The sequence below is a fragment of the Thunnus albacares genome, chromosome 14, assembly GCF_914725855.1.
Source record: "Thunnus albacares chromosome 14, fThuAlb1.1, whole genome shotgun sequence".
Taxonomy (NCBI): Eukaryota; Metazoa; Chordata; class Actinopteri; order Scombriformes; family Scombridae; genus Thunnus; species Thunnus albacares.
In genome coordinates, this window is record NC_058119.1 from 2,886,357 (window position 1) to 2,905,145 (window position 18,789).

Here is an 18,789-nt window from a genome sequence, read left to right on the forward strand (position 1 = left end):
ACGTCCATATTTCTTTACAGTCTATGGGATTTAAGAAAAGTTATCTAGATAACTCAGTTAACCTGCTTCTTAGAACAGACCCCTGATAACAGTGGCAATGACCCAGTTTTTTGCCTTATACCATAAAACTTTTTCCTTTAGAAAATCTTTAGAAAACTATCTGAAAATGTAGTATGGATCAAACCTTGTAAACAGAATTTTCAAATTAATCTGTTGTGGTTATTTTCCACAATGTGTATGGAACTGAGATGACAAAACTGATTCCCTTTCATTATTTCTTGTGATTAGCTAAGGCAGGCTGACAAATCCTTTTAACATGTATTTAGTTGATGTTTCCATTTGTAAACCAGATAAAGATTAGGTTCCACCAATATATATTGAATAATTGTTATCAATACCAGTGTACCTTTCATACACTCAATACCATCCACTAGACCAAAGTGAATTAAATTAGCTTTTACCAGGGACCACAGGATCAGGAATATTGCTATTAGATTTTGGGGACCCCAAAATCAGATGCATTTGGGCTTTGAAACTAGGGTTTATTATAGTGAACTATAGTGAAACTGTAATGGTTTTACTGTGGGTCCTTTTTGAAACCATTCTCATTTATTTAAACTGTTAAGTGATGAATCATATAAGATGTGGCCAGTACTTGAAGAAGGAGAAAAAATGAACAAAAGGGCAAACACAAATGTCCAAGTGTTTTTGTGTGTCAGCAGTAAGATGAGCAATTGCATTGAGATATCAGTGGCACTTTGCTGCAATTCCCATTTGGTTTATGTGTGCTTATAAGACTAGAATGTGATGCAGAGTGCTTCCCCATCATTGCAGTCCAGCCCATAAATCATGGACGACAGGTTAATGCTATTGTAATGGCTGTCACTGTGGTTCAGCTGCAAGGATCAAATGTTGCAGCTGAAAGTATGGCAGCTCTAACCCTCAAAGGTGTGACACTCGGCAAAAAACGAGAATACCGCTCAGAGTAACCCAGTGCTGTTTCCCACGTGAAAAAAAAATACACTTGAGTTTGATATAGAATTGCAGCTAGAGAAGACCCATTATTTTTACAGGGGTGTCAGTTGTGGCCCTGGACAACCCCTCAGATTAGCTGTTCTGTACTGTGTGACTGAGTAAGATTCATTGGCTGATCTGGAGAAAATAACTCATAATGAAATGTTGTACAATAGTTTGGTAATGAATGGCTAGATCTAGTTAAGCTGCACTTAATTTAATATCCCAAGATATTGACTCTGTATTTAGGATTGTAGCCTTGTGTGCAGTATATTGTATAGGCAAATATTTGTGCCAACTGGTAAATTTGGTAAATCAGAATTTTAAATAAGTATGCATGAATTTAAACTGAATTTGTATGTCCTGTTCTAAATTTCAGGTTGACAAAATTAATTTGACAAAAAATGGGGCACAACAAATTTCAAATTTAACAGTTTAAGTAAAATTGAACAATACTGATCACACAAGATACAATGCCACACATTGCTGAGATGTAGTAAATCAAGCAGTTCATAAACAGTGGCCAGTAGCAAAGTTAACATTCAGTCATTAGGTGGAGGAATGGCTGCCAAATCTTCTGAAACATTTCCTCTCCAGCAGATATATTACACCAAATTTTCTCCAGATGTAAGTTTCCTTTGCCACAAGTAAAAAGTAGAAACCTGTTCAGATGTCCAGGATTGTAGCAGTAGCTTTCTGGCAAACAGTATAACTATTCTACACAGTACCAGTTCAGACAGTCCAATCAGAGTAGTTAGTGGGGCTACAGTGAAATTATTGCTAAAGACTTTAACAAAATGATCAAAATGATTGTCAGACAGACAGAGATTGACGGACTGATTGGTGCAGCGTTGGCAGTAATACGGCCATTGTAGCGGACTGTAGAGTTGAAGAGGTAGCTGAGCCTGAAGGTGAACCTCTCAATTTACTAGTTTATCAGTCTGTGCTCCAACTCTCACCTATGGTCTTGACCTTTGTGTAGAGACAGAAAGAATTAGATCATGAATACAAGTGGCCAAAATTAGTTTCCTTCACAGGTGTCTGGGCTCAGCTTTACAGATAGGGTGAGGAGCTCAGACATCTAGAAATAGCTTGGAGTAGAACCACTGCTCTTTTGTTTGCAAGGAGCCAGTTGAGGTGGGTTTGGGCATTTGATCAGGATGCCTCCTGGACACCTCCCTTTAGAGGTTTTCTGGGGATGCCCAACTGGAACGAGACCCCGGGGCAGACCAAGAACATACTGGAGGGATTTCGTATTCCATCTGCCCTGCGAACGCCTCAGGATCCCCCAGGAAGAGCTAGAGGACATGGCCAGGGAGAGTGACAGGCTGCCTTACTTAGCCTGCTGTCAGCGCAACCCAGAACCACATACTTTCCCAAAAATAGATGAATGGAAGGATGAATGATTGCAACTTCTGACATAACAGAAGCTGATGAGAGAATTATGCTCATATTTAAGTTTCAAAACCTAACACACTAATTCAGAACATACAAGTTCAGTCTGATCAAATTTGATCAATTTCAAAACTCAAAATTCAAATTCAATTTTGAAGGTCAGGTCTCTGAAGTCAAATCATACAGAAACTGGCACATTGTACTGCATTCTAGCAATGATGGGCCTCAATCAAATGTGTATCCTGCAGATTATTAAAGAGACAAACTTCAGTCAACCAGTCAAATGGCCAGTTACCCGGAACAAAGCACTGGTATACAGTGCAGAGATATTCCTCCTTTCCCTCCCTGCAGTCTGCCTGCCATCAGCTGCAGTATTGCTAATACATGAGAAGGCTCTGGTGAGGTTCAGTGGGTTCATTACGGTAGACCAGAGTATGTCAGCTCTCGTGGGGAAGAAGACTTGGACAGCCAGAGTGTAGAGGTCGGCGGTGGATTGTGATTGTGGCCAGAGCAGTGAAGGCCGAGACTGAACAGATTCAGCCCCCTTTACACACACACATACATATACACACACCCTACTCCCTCAACCCTGACTCACCGATCTGTTTATGTAGAAATGAGTAAAATCTCCTCTCTGATATTTAAGACTAGCAGGCTCTTGTAACCATTCCTTGGATACCCTCCAAGCTCTTCTCTTACTTTTTTCATTTCATGGCGCAGTCGTTGCCAATGCATGCAGCCATGCCAGATATTTTGTTGAGACTGGAATGAGATCTTATGTTTATAACCTTTCTCTTGCCGTTACTATTCTCTCTTTCTCATTGCTTAGGTTTGAAGCTCTTTGTTGTTGCCATATTTAGGACCAAGCTTCTATAGAAGTAGTAGTTAATCTGGTACCATAACTATTGTGTACATACTGTACAACCAGTACTGAAATCCCTTACTGTTTTGCTATAATGAAAAATGTCAGGAAACCCCAAATTCACAAACAATTCTGCATCACTGACAACAGTGTTGACCTGGACACAACCCTAGAGTACCCCACAGTTTCCTCCTTCAATTTGATATGAAAAACCAGATGAAGTCAAAAAATACTGGATGAAAAATCAGTGCAGGTAAACCTGTACCAGATGTAGACAGAAAATGTGGAGGAGGTGGAAAGGAAGTGGGGTAAGGCTGACGGAGATGGAAGTAAGTGACAGTTTCAATGAGTATGTAGTGTGATTGGTAAATGGTGCCCTCCAGTACCTTTATAGTGTTATAAAGGTGTTACCTCTAGGTACTGAGAAAAAGCAAGAGACCCCAGACATTTCTCCGTTCTCTGTTAAAGAGCGGCTGGGATTGACACTAAAATGAGAATACCTGGTCCACCTTAAAGGTAAATCCACCTTAAGTGAGCCTGGTCAGGTTAGGTTAACCCATTGTTGCTAACTTCGGGGCTAACAGTCTTCACTTTTCCAGCAGTTGGGGAAACAACAGACAAGACTTTTGTTGGTCTTTAGAAGCTGCAGCATTTATTAAAGCCTGTACTGTACATTTACTGCCAAATTGACAATTTACTGTAGTAGCCCGCTGATATTAATGATCATGTGAAATTTTAGCAGTGGTGCTCATAGTTCTGCAGTCGCCATGTGCTGCTGCAGAATGAATAAAGGGGAAACTCTGTGATGGTTTAAAGGGCCATGTGAGGAATTAAAGATATGGATGTTAACCGTGCATGTTGACAGCTGCTCTGGCATTGTTGGAGAACCCCACTGGTGAAGTGACATAAACAGAAAGGTAAAAATGGACATATATGGTTTGAGGGGGAGGTGGTGCTGTTAGGTGCTGTTACTATTTTGACTAGTTAGTGAAAGTTGTGGAGCAGTTAGCTTAAGAGCCAGATGTTGTTCTGTTGTCAGGTGGACAGAAACACAACTCACAAATTAATACTAATGTTGCTCTTTTTCTGCTAGACGTTTCAATAGGGAATTCGTGGCAGTTTAGATGTTAGCCATGTCAACTTTATAAGCTGATAATAAGTCAGTGTTGTGTGTTCAACTTTTTTGGTGTCCCCAAGTGACCAAAAAAATCTTCTAATGGTGGCCTGTGGAGTTTTTTACCAAGATACACAGTGCGTATGTTTGAGGTCTACCACTATGGATGGATTTCTTTTCTCATAAAACATTTGCAACTCCAATATTGAAAAAAATATGAAACCTGTATTGTTTCCATGCTTTGCTAGCATTTGTCTGCTTCTCTGCCTTTTGCTGGTGTATTCTTGTTGCGTCAGCTGTGTCCTCGTGCATGTACATGAAAGTAAACAAGGGCGGCTGTGGCTCAGGAGGTAGAGCGGGTCATCCACTAATCAGAAGATCGGTGGTTTGATTCCCGGCTCCTCCAGTCCGCATGTCGATGTGTCCTTGGGCAAGACACTTAACCCCAAATTGCTCCTGATGGCTGTGCCATCAATGTATGAATGTGTGTGAATGGTTAGTTTCCTCTGATGGGCAGGTTGGGACCTTGCATGGAGGCCCCTGTACTCATTCAGCGAATATGATTTATAGTTTAAAAGCGCTTTGAGTGGTTGGAAGACCAGAGAGGTGCCATACAAGTACAGTCCATTTACCATTTAACAGGGACTAACTCGCAAAAACATTTCCCCAACAGTGCAACTTGGGGTCAAAACCTCCACTACTGAGATGTTTAAAACAAAAATGTTACAACATTCAAAATAAATGTGCTGTAATCAAAATCTCATGTGATGAAATATTGAACTTTTTTGTTGTGTCCATGCAGTGCAAATAAAAACAAAGGATTAATTCTTCGAGGCTATAGATTTGTTAGTTGACACGTTTAACTAGAGCATTCATTTTTAGGGTGGATCATTTGAGGAAGCCAGTGGTCAGCTTAAAAATGTAAATAGTGGTAGTAAAAAAAACACACTTCCTTTGCCTGTCTGAATATAGATTCTACCGCTCCCCACCCCCACTTAACAGTAGATGCTTGTGTGTACATACTGTACTTGCACTTGTGTAAACATGCTTGTGTGCATGCATGTTTACACAATCATGTTCACTGTGTGAAGGCATGAACACAAATAGGTTAATAATCCTAACAGAGTGTCCAGAAGGTTTAATTTGAGGATGTTTTTATGACTGTATAGTGGAAGTGAACATCTCATGCACACAATAATACATGTGAACACATCACTGTATATCATGGAGATTCACATACTCTATACATAGATGCATAACCTAAACAGAAGAGCTATTTAAGGCATTACAGGGTCATAGCAGAGATATTTACAAGGCTATCATTTTCTGTTTATTTATACTGTGGCAGGGGGCCTATCATGTGAATGGGATGAAAATATGTCCAGTTGACAAATGGTTTTTCCTCTATGTTTATCATCTCCTTTCTGTGGCCCTGCACTCTCCTTGTATGCCTTCATTTGACAACCCGGGGAAGGCCATATCATTTTTCCATCAGTGAATGTTCAATATGAGTATGTTTTGTTTAATGTTTTGGAGACATCTTGATCCTTTCTCTAAGTGGCACCATCAAGAGGAATTTTGTACTTAGAAGCAATAACAGAATATAAAGATTGCCATGATATTTTAGCTAGTTTAATTTTAATTTCCTATATGTATTGTTTTTGCAAACAATAGGCACAGCTGTGCTTTGAGCTTAATGTTAACACAAGCATGGTCACAATGACTGTTAACATAGAGATATTTAGCAGGTAATGTTCACGGTCTTATGCTAACACACTCAGTTTATTGTGTTGGCATACTAACATTTGTGAATTATCTGCTGAGGCTGATGGAATGTCATTAGCTTTACAGGTATTTGGTCATAAACCAAAGTATTAGACTGAAAGTTTGGCCTGATGATGGTGCTAGATGAAAAGTAAGGGAATCACAATTCACCTTGTGTTGAACATGAATGTTTGTACAAAATTTCATTAATCGTTTCAGTAGCAGACATTTCAATGAACTAAAAATGTCATTAAACCAAGAGGATACATTGCCTGGGAACCAAGAATATGTGAAACAAATTTTGTGACAATCCATGAATGAAAAATAACTGGATAACTGAAAATTTAACCTGTTGGAGGTGTAACATGGATAGTCAGCAGGTCACCAAAGTCATTAGCATTCATTCTCTGAGGACCATGCATATCTGCACCAAAGTCCATGTCAATCAATTTATGAGTCGTTTGAGATATTTCAATCAAACCAAAAATGTCTAACTCATGGTGACTCTAGTTGTCCGGGGATCCACTACAGTTATTAGGTTTCAAACACTGGGGATCATGAATGTCTGTATAAAATTTTATGACTGCCAGATTGCTAGTGTTGCTAAGACTTTGTCCATTTATCCCCCACCGAAACCCCATTCAAGAAATAATTAAATATGCCTATATTGGTTTTCAAAAAGGGTCCCACTGTGAAAGAGAACCAAATATGGTGAGAACAGGCTTGAAATGAACCAGAAGATAATTAGACTTGATCCAAATTTATACAAAACAATTTTTTCCTCCTGTGATGATGATGCACCACTTGGTCAACGCTAGTAACAAGTCAACTCAGGACTTCGGTCCACTCAGGTATGAAACATATTGACCCACAGATCTGAGACCGGTGGCAGCAGACCGGGATCCTCACGTACACAGTAAGACTGAATTCACTTTGGATCCAGCCCAGCTTGGGTCCTGGATGGGTCTCTGTCAAGACCGCTTCTTTAAAGATAATTTTCTTGCACAGGGACAGGTTCCTCTGATTTAAAAGATGGATGTGTGTAGACAAGATGTAGCAATTATTATTCCAATATTCATACATTGTTAACACCAGAGAATCCCCTGCATTCATGTCAACAGCCTTCTCCTCTATATGTCTGTTAGGAATTGATCTCTGTAACTAAGTTGAGATAAGCTGCTTATCTCCACTAATGTCAGACTGCATGATCACAATTCACATCACAAGCCCTGTTTGGCTGACTGAAGCTCTGGCATTCAGTGTGCAGTAAACAGGGCTTACTATGTAACATTTATTTGACTTAACTGAGAAGATGAAGGATATGAAACACAGTATATCTCCAAACAGACCACGGGCATTCACACCATTAGTTTTAATATTAGAGGATGTAGAGGATGCCTGGTGGTTCCGATCGCTAACAGCTGACCAAACAGTGATGAGCACAGATAGATATATTCATGCTGACTTTTATTTATATCATAAGCCCATGCCAGGAATTGGGGGCTCAAATAGACCTTCTATTTTAGCTATGCACACAAAAGTAATACACAAACAGTGCCATCTGGCAATATCTCAAGACAAACAAAGTGTCAAACTTTTAACTGTTGACAGTAATTTCTGTCAGTGTTTGTACCTTCAGCTGCTACTCCATCCCAATAGTGATGAAACAGCAAATTTTCCTCCAAATGTCTGGTGCTACTAACTCTTGTATTACCATTAAGAACAAGACTCAAGGCAGGTATATGCTTGAAACAAAATAGTTTTGTCCGACCACGTCTAAAGCCAAAGGTTATTTATACCTGTTCCGAGTGGCCACACTCGAGGGCAGGCCAAAAAGTCTCTTGCCCTGGGGAGGGTTGAGACACGATGAATCGTACAGATGGGGATAACACCAGGCACTTTTGGACAGTCTCTCTTTGAAAGCTTTCATGATGATGCCCTGCTTTGTACACACAAAAAGTGACAAAAGAAGTTGTGGAAAAATCATATTTTCTCACCTCTGCATGCCTGGCTAACTACTGTGTGAAGGGGGGAGTGCTTGTCAGATTGTTGGTTTCAGAAGTTTGCAACAACTGAGGGACACAGCCACCCCCTTATCGCTGATATATTGGTACTAGCGTATATGTTGGCTGATAAATCATATTTAGTTGTCTGATTTAAAAAAAAAAAAAAAAAAAAAAAAAAAAAAACGTCTTAAATATCCATACTGGTATCAGCCTCAGAAATACAGTATCTGTAAGGCTATGACCTCTTAATGGCTATATTGAAAAGTTTATTTCCTACTTCATGAAGAACAGTGGCTGTAGACATTTTGAATTTATGACAGTTACAATGGATTCCGGTGGTGATACTGAAGATAATGTTAATTTCGGGGCTTACGGTGCTTAAATGATTAATTCATGTACATGTAATTAGAGAGTCAATTCCCAGACTTTGACAGCTGCCAGTTACCCCAGCATCTGGTATTAGTCACACTAGTGCAGTGCCTGTTCAGAATGGGCTGATTGCTCATTATCTCTTGAGAACCGCATATATATATATATCAAACATATGACATATTTACAAACATATCAATTAAAACGATAAGGACTTAATAGATGAAATGGTTTAAATCCAGACAGAAACTTCACCAGGGGGACTAAACTGAGGATGAACCCTAGAAGTAGTTTATGGCCTTCCATTGGTCGATTCTGCTGCAATCAAATGTGTTGGCTAGAGATGCACCAATCAATTGTTCACCGATCAAAATCGGCCAGTTTTCAGCCAATCAGCCATGACCGGCCTGATCAGTCTCATATATGCGTTTTTTGCCCACATAGCCGCACTATGTTTCATGTAGCGCACAAAACTGTTGCGCCACAGACAAAACACACACACACACAACATGCATGTTACGCACACAGTGCACTGACAGCCACTGCCACACATTCTTAGTAAGAATTTAATAAGAAAGTCTTTCTTTCTTATTAAATTCTTACAAAGAATTGTTAGGAATTGGTAGGTCAGACTTTTAAAAAATCAGAAATCGGAATCAGCCAAGAAAATTGCAGTCGGTGCATTTCTAGTATGGGCACGTATGCCTGTTGGCTAGTTTTACTGCCTCCACTTCTGTTTTTTTTTTTTGTGTGTGTGTACACACTCCTCTGTCTTGGGCATTTTAAGTGAGCGGGGTGCGTGACTTTGTCCTGCTCAGCAAGTCAGAGCCCAGAAGCTCCATCCTGCTGTGATGTGATGGTGTTTATATCAAACAGCCCCCGCTGCACTCAGACATGGAGCTTAGTGGCTCACTTTTTGCTTGTTTATTCAAAGGTTATTAATATTAAACATGTTGCACGTCCAAATTGTACCTAAAGAGCATCTGTCTCCACAATAAATCACCTGCTAAGTGTATGATGGGTGTTTATTTGTGCTTTAGAACGTAACTGCTGTGAAACAATCAGGAAATAATGTATTCCTGTCATTCACAGACTTCCTCTCTCTCAGAGAAAGTTTTCCAGCCTGCCTCTCTGTCGCTCACTCCTGTTCTTGGCTTGCTTGCCCTCTCTCTCTCTTTTTCTCTTGTCCTTTTTAAAATGAGTCGGGAAACCCACAACAAAGCCTAACTTTTAATGTTATCAAACTAAGAGAGATGTCATCCCCTTGTATCTCTCTCATGAAGGGTTGTACAGCTCTCTTCATGACATGCAGTTGCAGAGCCCAGAAGCCCCGTCACACTGCTGCAGACTGGAGCAGCTCGCTGATCGCTGGTTTATTCAAAGTTTATTAACATTAAACATATCACATGTCCAAATTGCACCAAATTCAACACTGCACTCCCCTGTGTGCCCAACCATACACCCACCAAGTGTGGAGTCGATCAGATGAACAGTTCATGAGATATGTGAAGGACAAACATACAAACATACAGACAGAGATTCCTTGCTTTATATAGAGAGATGTTAATAGTGATCATTAAAGCCTATTAAACTAGACCTGATATTGTATATTTGTACTATTGGGTCACACCGTGTTGTAACATGGCAGAATCGTCTCAGGCCACATTTTGTGCTGCAGTTGAGAATGCAGTAACACAGGATGACTCACTGCCTCAGGAAGCAGCAGCAGACCAGGGAGTTAGATCATAGGAATACCCTCTGCTATCATAGTGCAACCTTTGCTCACTGCTATCCTCGTTTAAAATGAGCAGTATCAGGGTATCCTGTTGGCTCAGTGCAACGCTACTAACTACAGCCAAGAATGACTTCAGAGTTGAGTCAACACCTCTCTGAATCAGTCTCAACAGAAATTGAACAGTACAAGTTTCACAAAAAAGCTCTTTTATAAAAGGTTGAATTTGTTGAAGGATTACTGAATTAGGTTGCATCATGTTTTACTAGAGTTAATGTCAATGTCAAACCCTGGTACTTAGCTCAGGTGTGAGTAACATGAGTTGGATGAGACATATGGTAAGTAACCTGTGTAAAATTGCTTTTGTAAATATAACTATTATTTTTTTATTGGAATTAGATGTGAAATCTTTTTGTTTTATATTTTGATTTAGAATATCATCGAAATATGTTATTGTCATATAGTTAATTATGTGTCGCTCCATGCGACTAGGAAGATGCTAATAATGTTTGCCAGGAATACAAGATCACCCAGTGTAGAGATGAGGGTTGGTGGGTGGCTCATTACAGTCCTTGACCTACATTTCTGATGTACATCATGGTGGAAAAATGCACTACATGGCCAGTACTTTGTGGATATCCTATCAAAGTATGTGAACGTACAAACGTTCTACCCACATGGGCTTGTTGAACATGTCATTCCCAAACCATGGGCATTAATAAGCTGCTCTAACAGCCTCTATCCTACTGTTTCTCACTTGGTGTTCCAGTTCATCCTGAAGGTGTTGGATGGGGTAGAGGTCAGGGCTCTGTGCAAGCCAGTTCTTACACACCAAACTGAGAAAGCCATTCCCATATGAACCTGGCTATGCGCAGGGTGTGTTATCATGTTGAAACAGGAGAAGGACAAACACAAGCTGTTGCCACAAAGTTGAAAGAACATTACTATTGTCTAAAATGTCATTGAATGATGTAGCATTAACATTTCCCTTCACTGGAATTACAATAACAGCCCTATCTCAAATCCAATCCCCTGTGTGACCTCAGCACTCCATCATATGTCACTCTGTGATTAAGTAACAATGTTCACTACACAAACCTTAGTGGAAAAGTCAAAATGTATTTTTTTTAGCTGCTATCCAGCAGCAAGTTGCGTATTGAAAGATATTTCTTGATCCAGCCAGTGACTACTTCAAGCCTGAAAATTATTCAATGTTGACACCAACATTTAAATCCACAGACTGCGCACTACACTCTGCTCTTCTTCTTTCTTAGATGTACGTTAACTGCTGTTGGTTTCATTCAGACAAACATTTTATCATTCCACCCATACAGTAGACATCTCTGAGATTCAACCCGCTGCAAGATGACAGATAAACAAGACTAAGGACCCTATTTTAACCATCTAAAGTGCACGGTCTGAAGCGCATGGCGCAAGTGCATTTAGGGTGTGTCTAAATCCGCTTTTGCTAGTTTAACGGTGGAAAAAATGGTCGGAGCGCCAGGCACATGGTTCAAAGGGGTTGTCCTTAGTCCCTTAATCATGGGTGTGTTTTGGGCGTAACATGCAATAAACCAATCAGAGTGCCATCTCCCATTCGCTTTAAGAGCCAGGTGTGCTTGCACCTTGGCAGATTGCTATTATAATGGCGCATTTGCCAAGTAGTAAGAAGGAATGCCTCTCTGCAGAGGAAACAGATCTGCTTGCACACAAAGTTAAAGCAATCACTTTCCACTGCCTCAATATAGCAATGCACCACCAATGCGCCAGACCACACCTCATTTTAAGACCAACACGCCCATGGGCGCTCTGATGGGTGCAAGTGCATTTGCTATTTAAAAAACGTGGGCACTGGGCGGGAAAATTACAACTGCGTTGGTCTTAAACTAGCAAAGACACTTGCGTTGTGCTACAGTCTACAGCCATGTTAGTGTCTCTCTGAGACTGTACTTCGGCACAGCGGTGCTAATGTTAGTATGCTAACAGTGACAATACTAAAATGTGGATACTAAGCAGATGTAATGTTTACCGTGTTCACCATCTTAGTTTAACTTGTTAGCATGCAAACATTTACTGATTAGCACTAAACACAAAGTACAGGTGACGCTAATATGATGTCATTAGTTTGAATCAAAGTATTGGACAAATTATAATTTTGACCTGATGATGGCACTAGATGAAAAATCAGAGAATTACCAAAATGATTACAGACATTCATGTTCCTGAGGAGAACATGACTGTTCATACTGAAGTTCATGGAAATCCATCCAAAAGTTGTTGAAATATTATAGTCTGGTCCAAAGTAGTGGATGGACAGACAGACTGACATTACCATCCATAGAGCCATGTTGCTAGCATGGCTTACAATAATGTTTTGACTTTTCCCCTAAGATTTGCATTGGGAACACGATGTGACTGAATCACAGAGTAACACACAGATTGCTGATGTCCTGCAGGGGTGTCCACATTCTTTTGACCATACTTTTGCCAAGCACCTCATGCAACCTCAAGCTTTGAAGCATCTTCAGGCGAAGTTCAGGACTCATCACTCAAGTAGACCTGATCATCACAACTTTTGTTGAGAAATGTACTGTACTAAGATGTGTGTTGTGATTTCTAAAAACTGTACCTTGGTCCCATCTTTGCTTCTACTTATTTTAATGTCAATGGCACAATATTTCATGAGTTTTCATTCGTCAGTACTGGTAAGTTGATAAATGTTTGCCCTGTACTTTGCACTGTACTGTATGCCTGTGTATCTCTGCAGCATTCAACAACATCATTTAAGATATTGGTGAGGTTTTAAGCCCAGTAGTCTGATCCTGTATAGGCTCAGGCTGATAAGAAGTGAAGGGAGTGGTAAGAGGAAAGGAAGGAAGATGACGCCGTTCTTGAGGAACTAGAAGAATTTGTGTGTCAGAGTGATGTCATTTGAGCGTATTGATATAAGGACAGCGCAGCGAATTCAGACGCTGATCAGTATGTTTCTTTTATGAAAACAATTTCATTAAAATCAGACCGTTTAGTGTTATAAGACTGGTGCTGGCAAAGGATCATTTCCTTCAAAGGTGAAATCCATAGTGATTCACAGAGGGCAGAAAGATACTGCTGCACTGCTCTCTGTGGGCTGAAACTTTCAAGCACCTCTGGCTACACCCCAGTCACTGCTGTGACAGCAGCTGGTTTCCATCAGCTGTCAAAGGAAAACACCTGCTGTGACATTTAGACGACAGATTTAAAGGAACGCAGTTTTTTGGAGACTGTACAATTGGTCTGCTTAGGCAAAGAGTGACAAGAACATTGATACTGAATAATACTGAAGGCTCATTTATACCTCGTATTAGTGTATACACATCAAACATACCCATGTGGGTGGGCATACTGTATGTCATGTTTCAAGAAGTTTGTGTTACCATTTAATTTTCCAAAAAATCTATTCTCTTTGACACCTGATTGTTTCCTTCTTTCCCTCCAGGATCCGGCCCATGCCCATGCACCCAGGTCAGAGCCAGCAGTATGTTATAAAGCCAAAATACTACCACACACACACCACGCACACACAGACGCACATCCAGTCCCAACCTGAGAGGCCAATCCCCCTGACAGTGGGACACAACCCCATCAATGGTGAGTAAGTCATCCCACACACCACCTTTTGACTTTCATTTGGGTGTGTTAATGATGCTCTTGAAGAGTGAACATTTCGAGTAGGAATTTCAATATGATGCTTTCGAAAAACGCATCCTCCTGCCCTTGCTTGTTACTTTGCTTATTTTTTAAGTCTGTCCACTCACTTTTTTTGCATTACTATGCTTTGTTAACACGATTTTCATAAATACGAAGTCAGACACGATGTTCATTGTGATGGCTGATTTGTCTCAAGAAAGCTTCATGTCTTTGCAAGTAGATTTTGTATATATACGTGAATCATTTGAAAAGCTGGGGATGCCTGCAAGTGTGAGCAATAACTTAAATTATACATAATTTGTATTCAATATGTTACAGCGTGTGTAATAAATAATAACATATTTAGTTTATACCACACTTTTCTTTCATCGTGAAACTTAAAGTACTACAGTATTAATAATATAGAACACATAACATGAAGAAATGATGATAATAAGAGTTAAGATGAATAAGCCTTCCTGAATAGAAAGGCTTTTTTAAAAGAGTCTAGGGTCTGTGATGTCGTCAGTTGGTTAGGAACGCTGTTCCACAAGCGTGGTGCAGCAGAGCAGAAGACTTGATCCCTCATGATGCAGAGCTTGGTACTGGGGGCCCAAAGGAGCAAGCTGCTGGCAGATCTGAGGCTGCAGGTGGAGATTTGTGGTGTGATCAGTTCCTGTAGGGAGGGAGGCGCATCTCCATTGATGGATTTGTATCCCTTATGGTGTTAGACGAAGCAAATGGAATTTTCGGCTTGCATTACTTGCATGAGTTTGACCGCGGTATCATTTGTGTTTATTCGCACCAAACAGCCAGCGAGCAATGGCAGGCAACGACTAGTCCCCACCCGGACAACAGGAGCCAGTGCAGTGATGTTACGGAAGCTCAGCCTGACCCGCCATTATAACGGCTCAGTCCTCCTGCTAACAACAGTCATACCAACACTTATCTGTAAACACTGAGAGATACATAATCAACTCTTCTCTGTTCGTTTTGCTGTGATAAACCCGTCACACAAAACTCCCCCCCCAAAAATCCATTACTGCACTTCCCAGATGACAGCTACAGACAGCGTGAACCCAAAATAAACTTAGGTTTTGCTGTGATTTAATTGCAATAAACGGATCAAAAGGATGCTGAAATAACTACATCATGATGCAGATTTGGAAAAAATCTGAATTCATGCTTTGTCCGGTCTGTCAGCAAGATAACAAGCAAACAACTTAAATTAAAATGCTTGTTTTTCTGAATGGAGTTCAGATCGAACAGAGCTTTGCTTTGAAAACATTGTAGCTGCTCCATCAACACAGAATAACTTCTAAAGGCATAAATATGGCAGCGACTTTATTGTTTATACACATAGATATCTACATACTGTGTAACTTTAAAATTATATAAACTCACTGGCATTTAAAGTAAAGATAAATCAATTTTTAATCCCAAAAGTTAAAAAAATAAACTCGCTGGTAAACGGCTGTGGTTTACAGCAGAATCTGGTGAGGTGGTCCAATGTGTGTTTATTCCACCAGAAATCAGCAGCAGCAGCACCAACGTGCTCCCTGGTTCTCTCTTCCAGAGCTAGCCAGTACTCAACAGCTTAAACTTGAGCAAAATTTTCACTCAAGTTGAACATTTTCAACTCACGCGAATATGCAAATTTTGTGTATTCATGTCGAGAATTTCACATATTTGCATCATTGGCATTGTGTCATTTGCGTCGCCTGGCGTGAATAGATGCGATTGACTTTGTATGTATTCTCGGCACGCAAAAAATTTGGTTGGCATTTGGTGTGAACACAACATTATGCTCGGGATCATAAGGGAATACTGATTTAGGAAAAGCAGATTTGATTTCAAGTTTTGCAGACTGACACTCCTGAAAGTAAAATTCTCCATAATCTCAATAAATTATTTCTGAGATGTCTGATATTTAAATAAATATGTAAATTGTGTTAAGAGTTAAGACTGTGTTAGGCTGATATCTGTCTTTTAATAAAAGGGCATTATCAGCCAAATAAACTAAATCATGGAACTAATGTCTTAGTTTAAACCAAAAATATTAGCAGTGGGAAAATCAATGACAGCTTTACGTCACATAAGTTAGAAGTCAGGATAAATTCAAGGATATGCAATTGTGATGGAATATGTGGAGGTTTATTATTAATGATCTGAACTTCCTGTTTGAGAGTTCCATGAGTTACATCTGAGGGTAGCTTACTATGAAAATCTGGTAGTAATGAAAAAACATGCGAGTTGTGAAGATAAATAGTTTCTTCCAAAGAATGCCACATTTTAGCTATAAGTTTCCTGCAATTTAATTTTGTTCTACAGTTAAAAAACATTCAGTCTGCACATTCTTCTCTTTGTCTGCTGTGACAGCTTAAAAGCAGAGGAAAAAGGACTGGAACACACTGATAGATTTGCAGCCTTTAATAGTGCACACTGTCCTTGTACTGAAAAGCACCTGATGCAGCTGCACAGTGCTGAAAGATGTGCAGAGAACCCTTTTTTAAATTAAAAAGAAGCTCCTTGTGGTGTCTATGTGGCCTAGTGGTCTGAGACACATACATGTGATTGTAATGTCCCCAATTTGATACCAGCCAGGGACCTTTACAGAGATTTTGTTTTTTCCTGAAAATTCTTGCCAAAAATGCTCGTTACCCTAGAACAATGCCTGCGAGACGCCCTCTCCAAATCATTGACATTACCATGCAATACCAAAAATTGGATCTGACCTTAAATTGCTATGATAACTGTAAGATACCAATTATATTGTTATTTTTCATGCTAAAACAGCAGCATACAGTTAAACTGTGTGGCAAAATCTTTAATAGATAAATGAACGAGGCACAGAGCAACATCAGCAAATAAACTATGCAGACATTCAACAAGACATGGCTCAATCGGATACAGACCTCTATCTGGAATCAGAACAGTAGGGCAGATTGCAGAGTGGTGTTGAACAGGTGGAGCATCAAGTTCAGAAGATTGCTCTAATGTTACAATGTTCAAGAACAATACTCCTATTCCTCAAACCACCAAAATGACATACCAAAATTGCTGCGTCTGACACATTTTCTGACATAGCGTTGTGTTTTTTCCACCTCAGAAAAGTGTACTTTTAAAAGGAATTGTTGCTCTGCTAAAATATTACCACATACTACACAAACATGAAAGAATAACATCAAACCATACCATAAATAACAAAGAATAACATCAGAAAATTAATTAGTTATTTTATAATCAGTTATCAGTAGTTCGGTTTTCAAAATCAAACTTTGTCTTATAGTGAGAAATCCTGGGAATCCTGGGAAAAGGGTGATATATTCCTGGGAATCATAATCATTTTAAAATCACGGGAAAACCCTTCAACCCTAATTTATACCAATATACACATACCACACAAAACACATCACATCTGCTCTAACAGTATGAGGATATGGAGAGAATGTGGAGCTCGCAGTAACAGGATTTGTTCAAATTGCAGCTCCAGCGGTAATGGCATAAAGACTTAAGCATTGCCTGCTGCTTGGGGCTGTCGAAAATGAATTATTAGTCTCATTTTCTGAGGGCAATTTCAGACAAAGGCAGGGAGTGTGAGAGTTAGAGTGGAAGAGATGGAATAAAATAACTGTGTCATCCGGGGGAGAACCCCTCAATTTGCTGAAACAACAAGTGCCTCGATGGATATGAATGGGAGGAGGCTGTGTAGAGTGGAGCCTCTGAATACCTGTTATCTACCCCCCATTTAAGTCTCACAGCTACTCAACAGCCTTGCCACAGAAGACACATTATCTCCCATTTACAGTTTAAGGTGGAACCCAGTGGTAAATGGCTGCAGACACACAAAAGCATGAATACACCACTGCAATTTACCCAGAGGCCAGCTTTCAATTTATTACTTCACTGTTCATTCTATGTATTCAAAGACAAACAGCGGTATATAGACATTCAGCATATTTCCTCACACCTTCAGTTACATAAGGCTTGGTTTCCTATGAAGAGTCCCGCTGGCTTGTGGCATTCACATTTTTATGAGACTCTTCATTTCTGAGCTGCTTCAAATGATTCAGAGAAAAAAAAGTTTCTTGGACCAAGTTTGGTTGCCAGTCAAACTCTTATAGATCTGACAGATTAACAGCAGCCATAATTTACCAGCTCCTGCTTGGTTATTGCGGCTTGTCATAAATTCAAGGCCAAACTCCAACATCTGACTCGCCAGTATGAATCTATGAATAAGTCAATATTTTTCAAAGAATTTGTCGACTGCAGTTTGAGTGGTTGTGCCTGTGGCCACAGACAGACGGACCGATGTGGGCATATTAATGGGGGAGGTCAGCAGACAGAACAGTGTTGATTCTTGGCCTGCAGTGCTGCAGTCTCAAGCAGACCCAGACCTGGCCACAGTGACCCAGACCCAGTTTCAAAATAACCTCCTCAGTTCAGTTTAATTTCAGCTAGCAGTTTGTAAAAACCCAAGAAATGGCCAGACATCAAAGGTAGAGAGGGAAATGGCACACAGGCACATATAGACAGAAACCAGCCACCTACATTTCCAAATGATTCATATTCAATATGTTTTTGAAAAACCAGAGAGAAATAACTGGTTTTATATATGGCTCCCAAATAAATATTTAGCAAAGCCTTGTCTTATTTCAAAGCTTCCCTTATTTGAAGTACTGTGCATACCAGTATATGGCCTTAAATGGTCTGAAGGTTCATATACTGAACTAGTGCTTCTCCCTAAATAAGACACTAGAGGATTCAACATAGAGTCAACAGACACTGGCTTCAATAAGACCAAAAGAGGACCTATTATGCTCATTTCCAGCTCTAATTTTATTCTGGGACTCCACCAGAGTAGCTT

At 39.9% G+C, this 18,789-nt stretch overlaps 1 protein-coding gene across 5 annotated transcripts in view; it reads left to right on the forward strand.

Moving 5' to 3' along the window:
* The window catches only part of ltbp1 (latent transforming growth factor beta binding protein 1), a 153,853-nt gene that overhangs the window by 39,839 nt on the left and 95,225 nt on the right, over positions 1-18,789 (forward strand). For all 5 annotated transcript variants that reach the window (XM_044372810.1, XM_044372805.1, XM_044372806.1 and 2 more), the window contains exon 4: positions 13,732-13,883. In XM_044372810.1, coding sequence (XP_044228745.1) covers positions 13,732-13,883 — 152 coding nt within the window. The remainder of the gene's footprint in view (positions 1-13,731; positions 13,884-18,789) is intronic.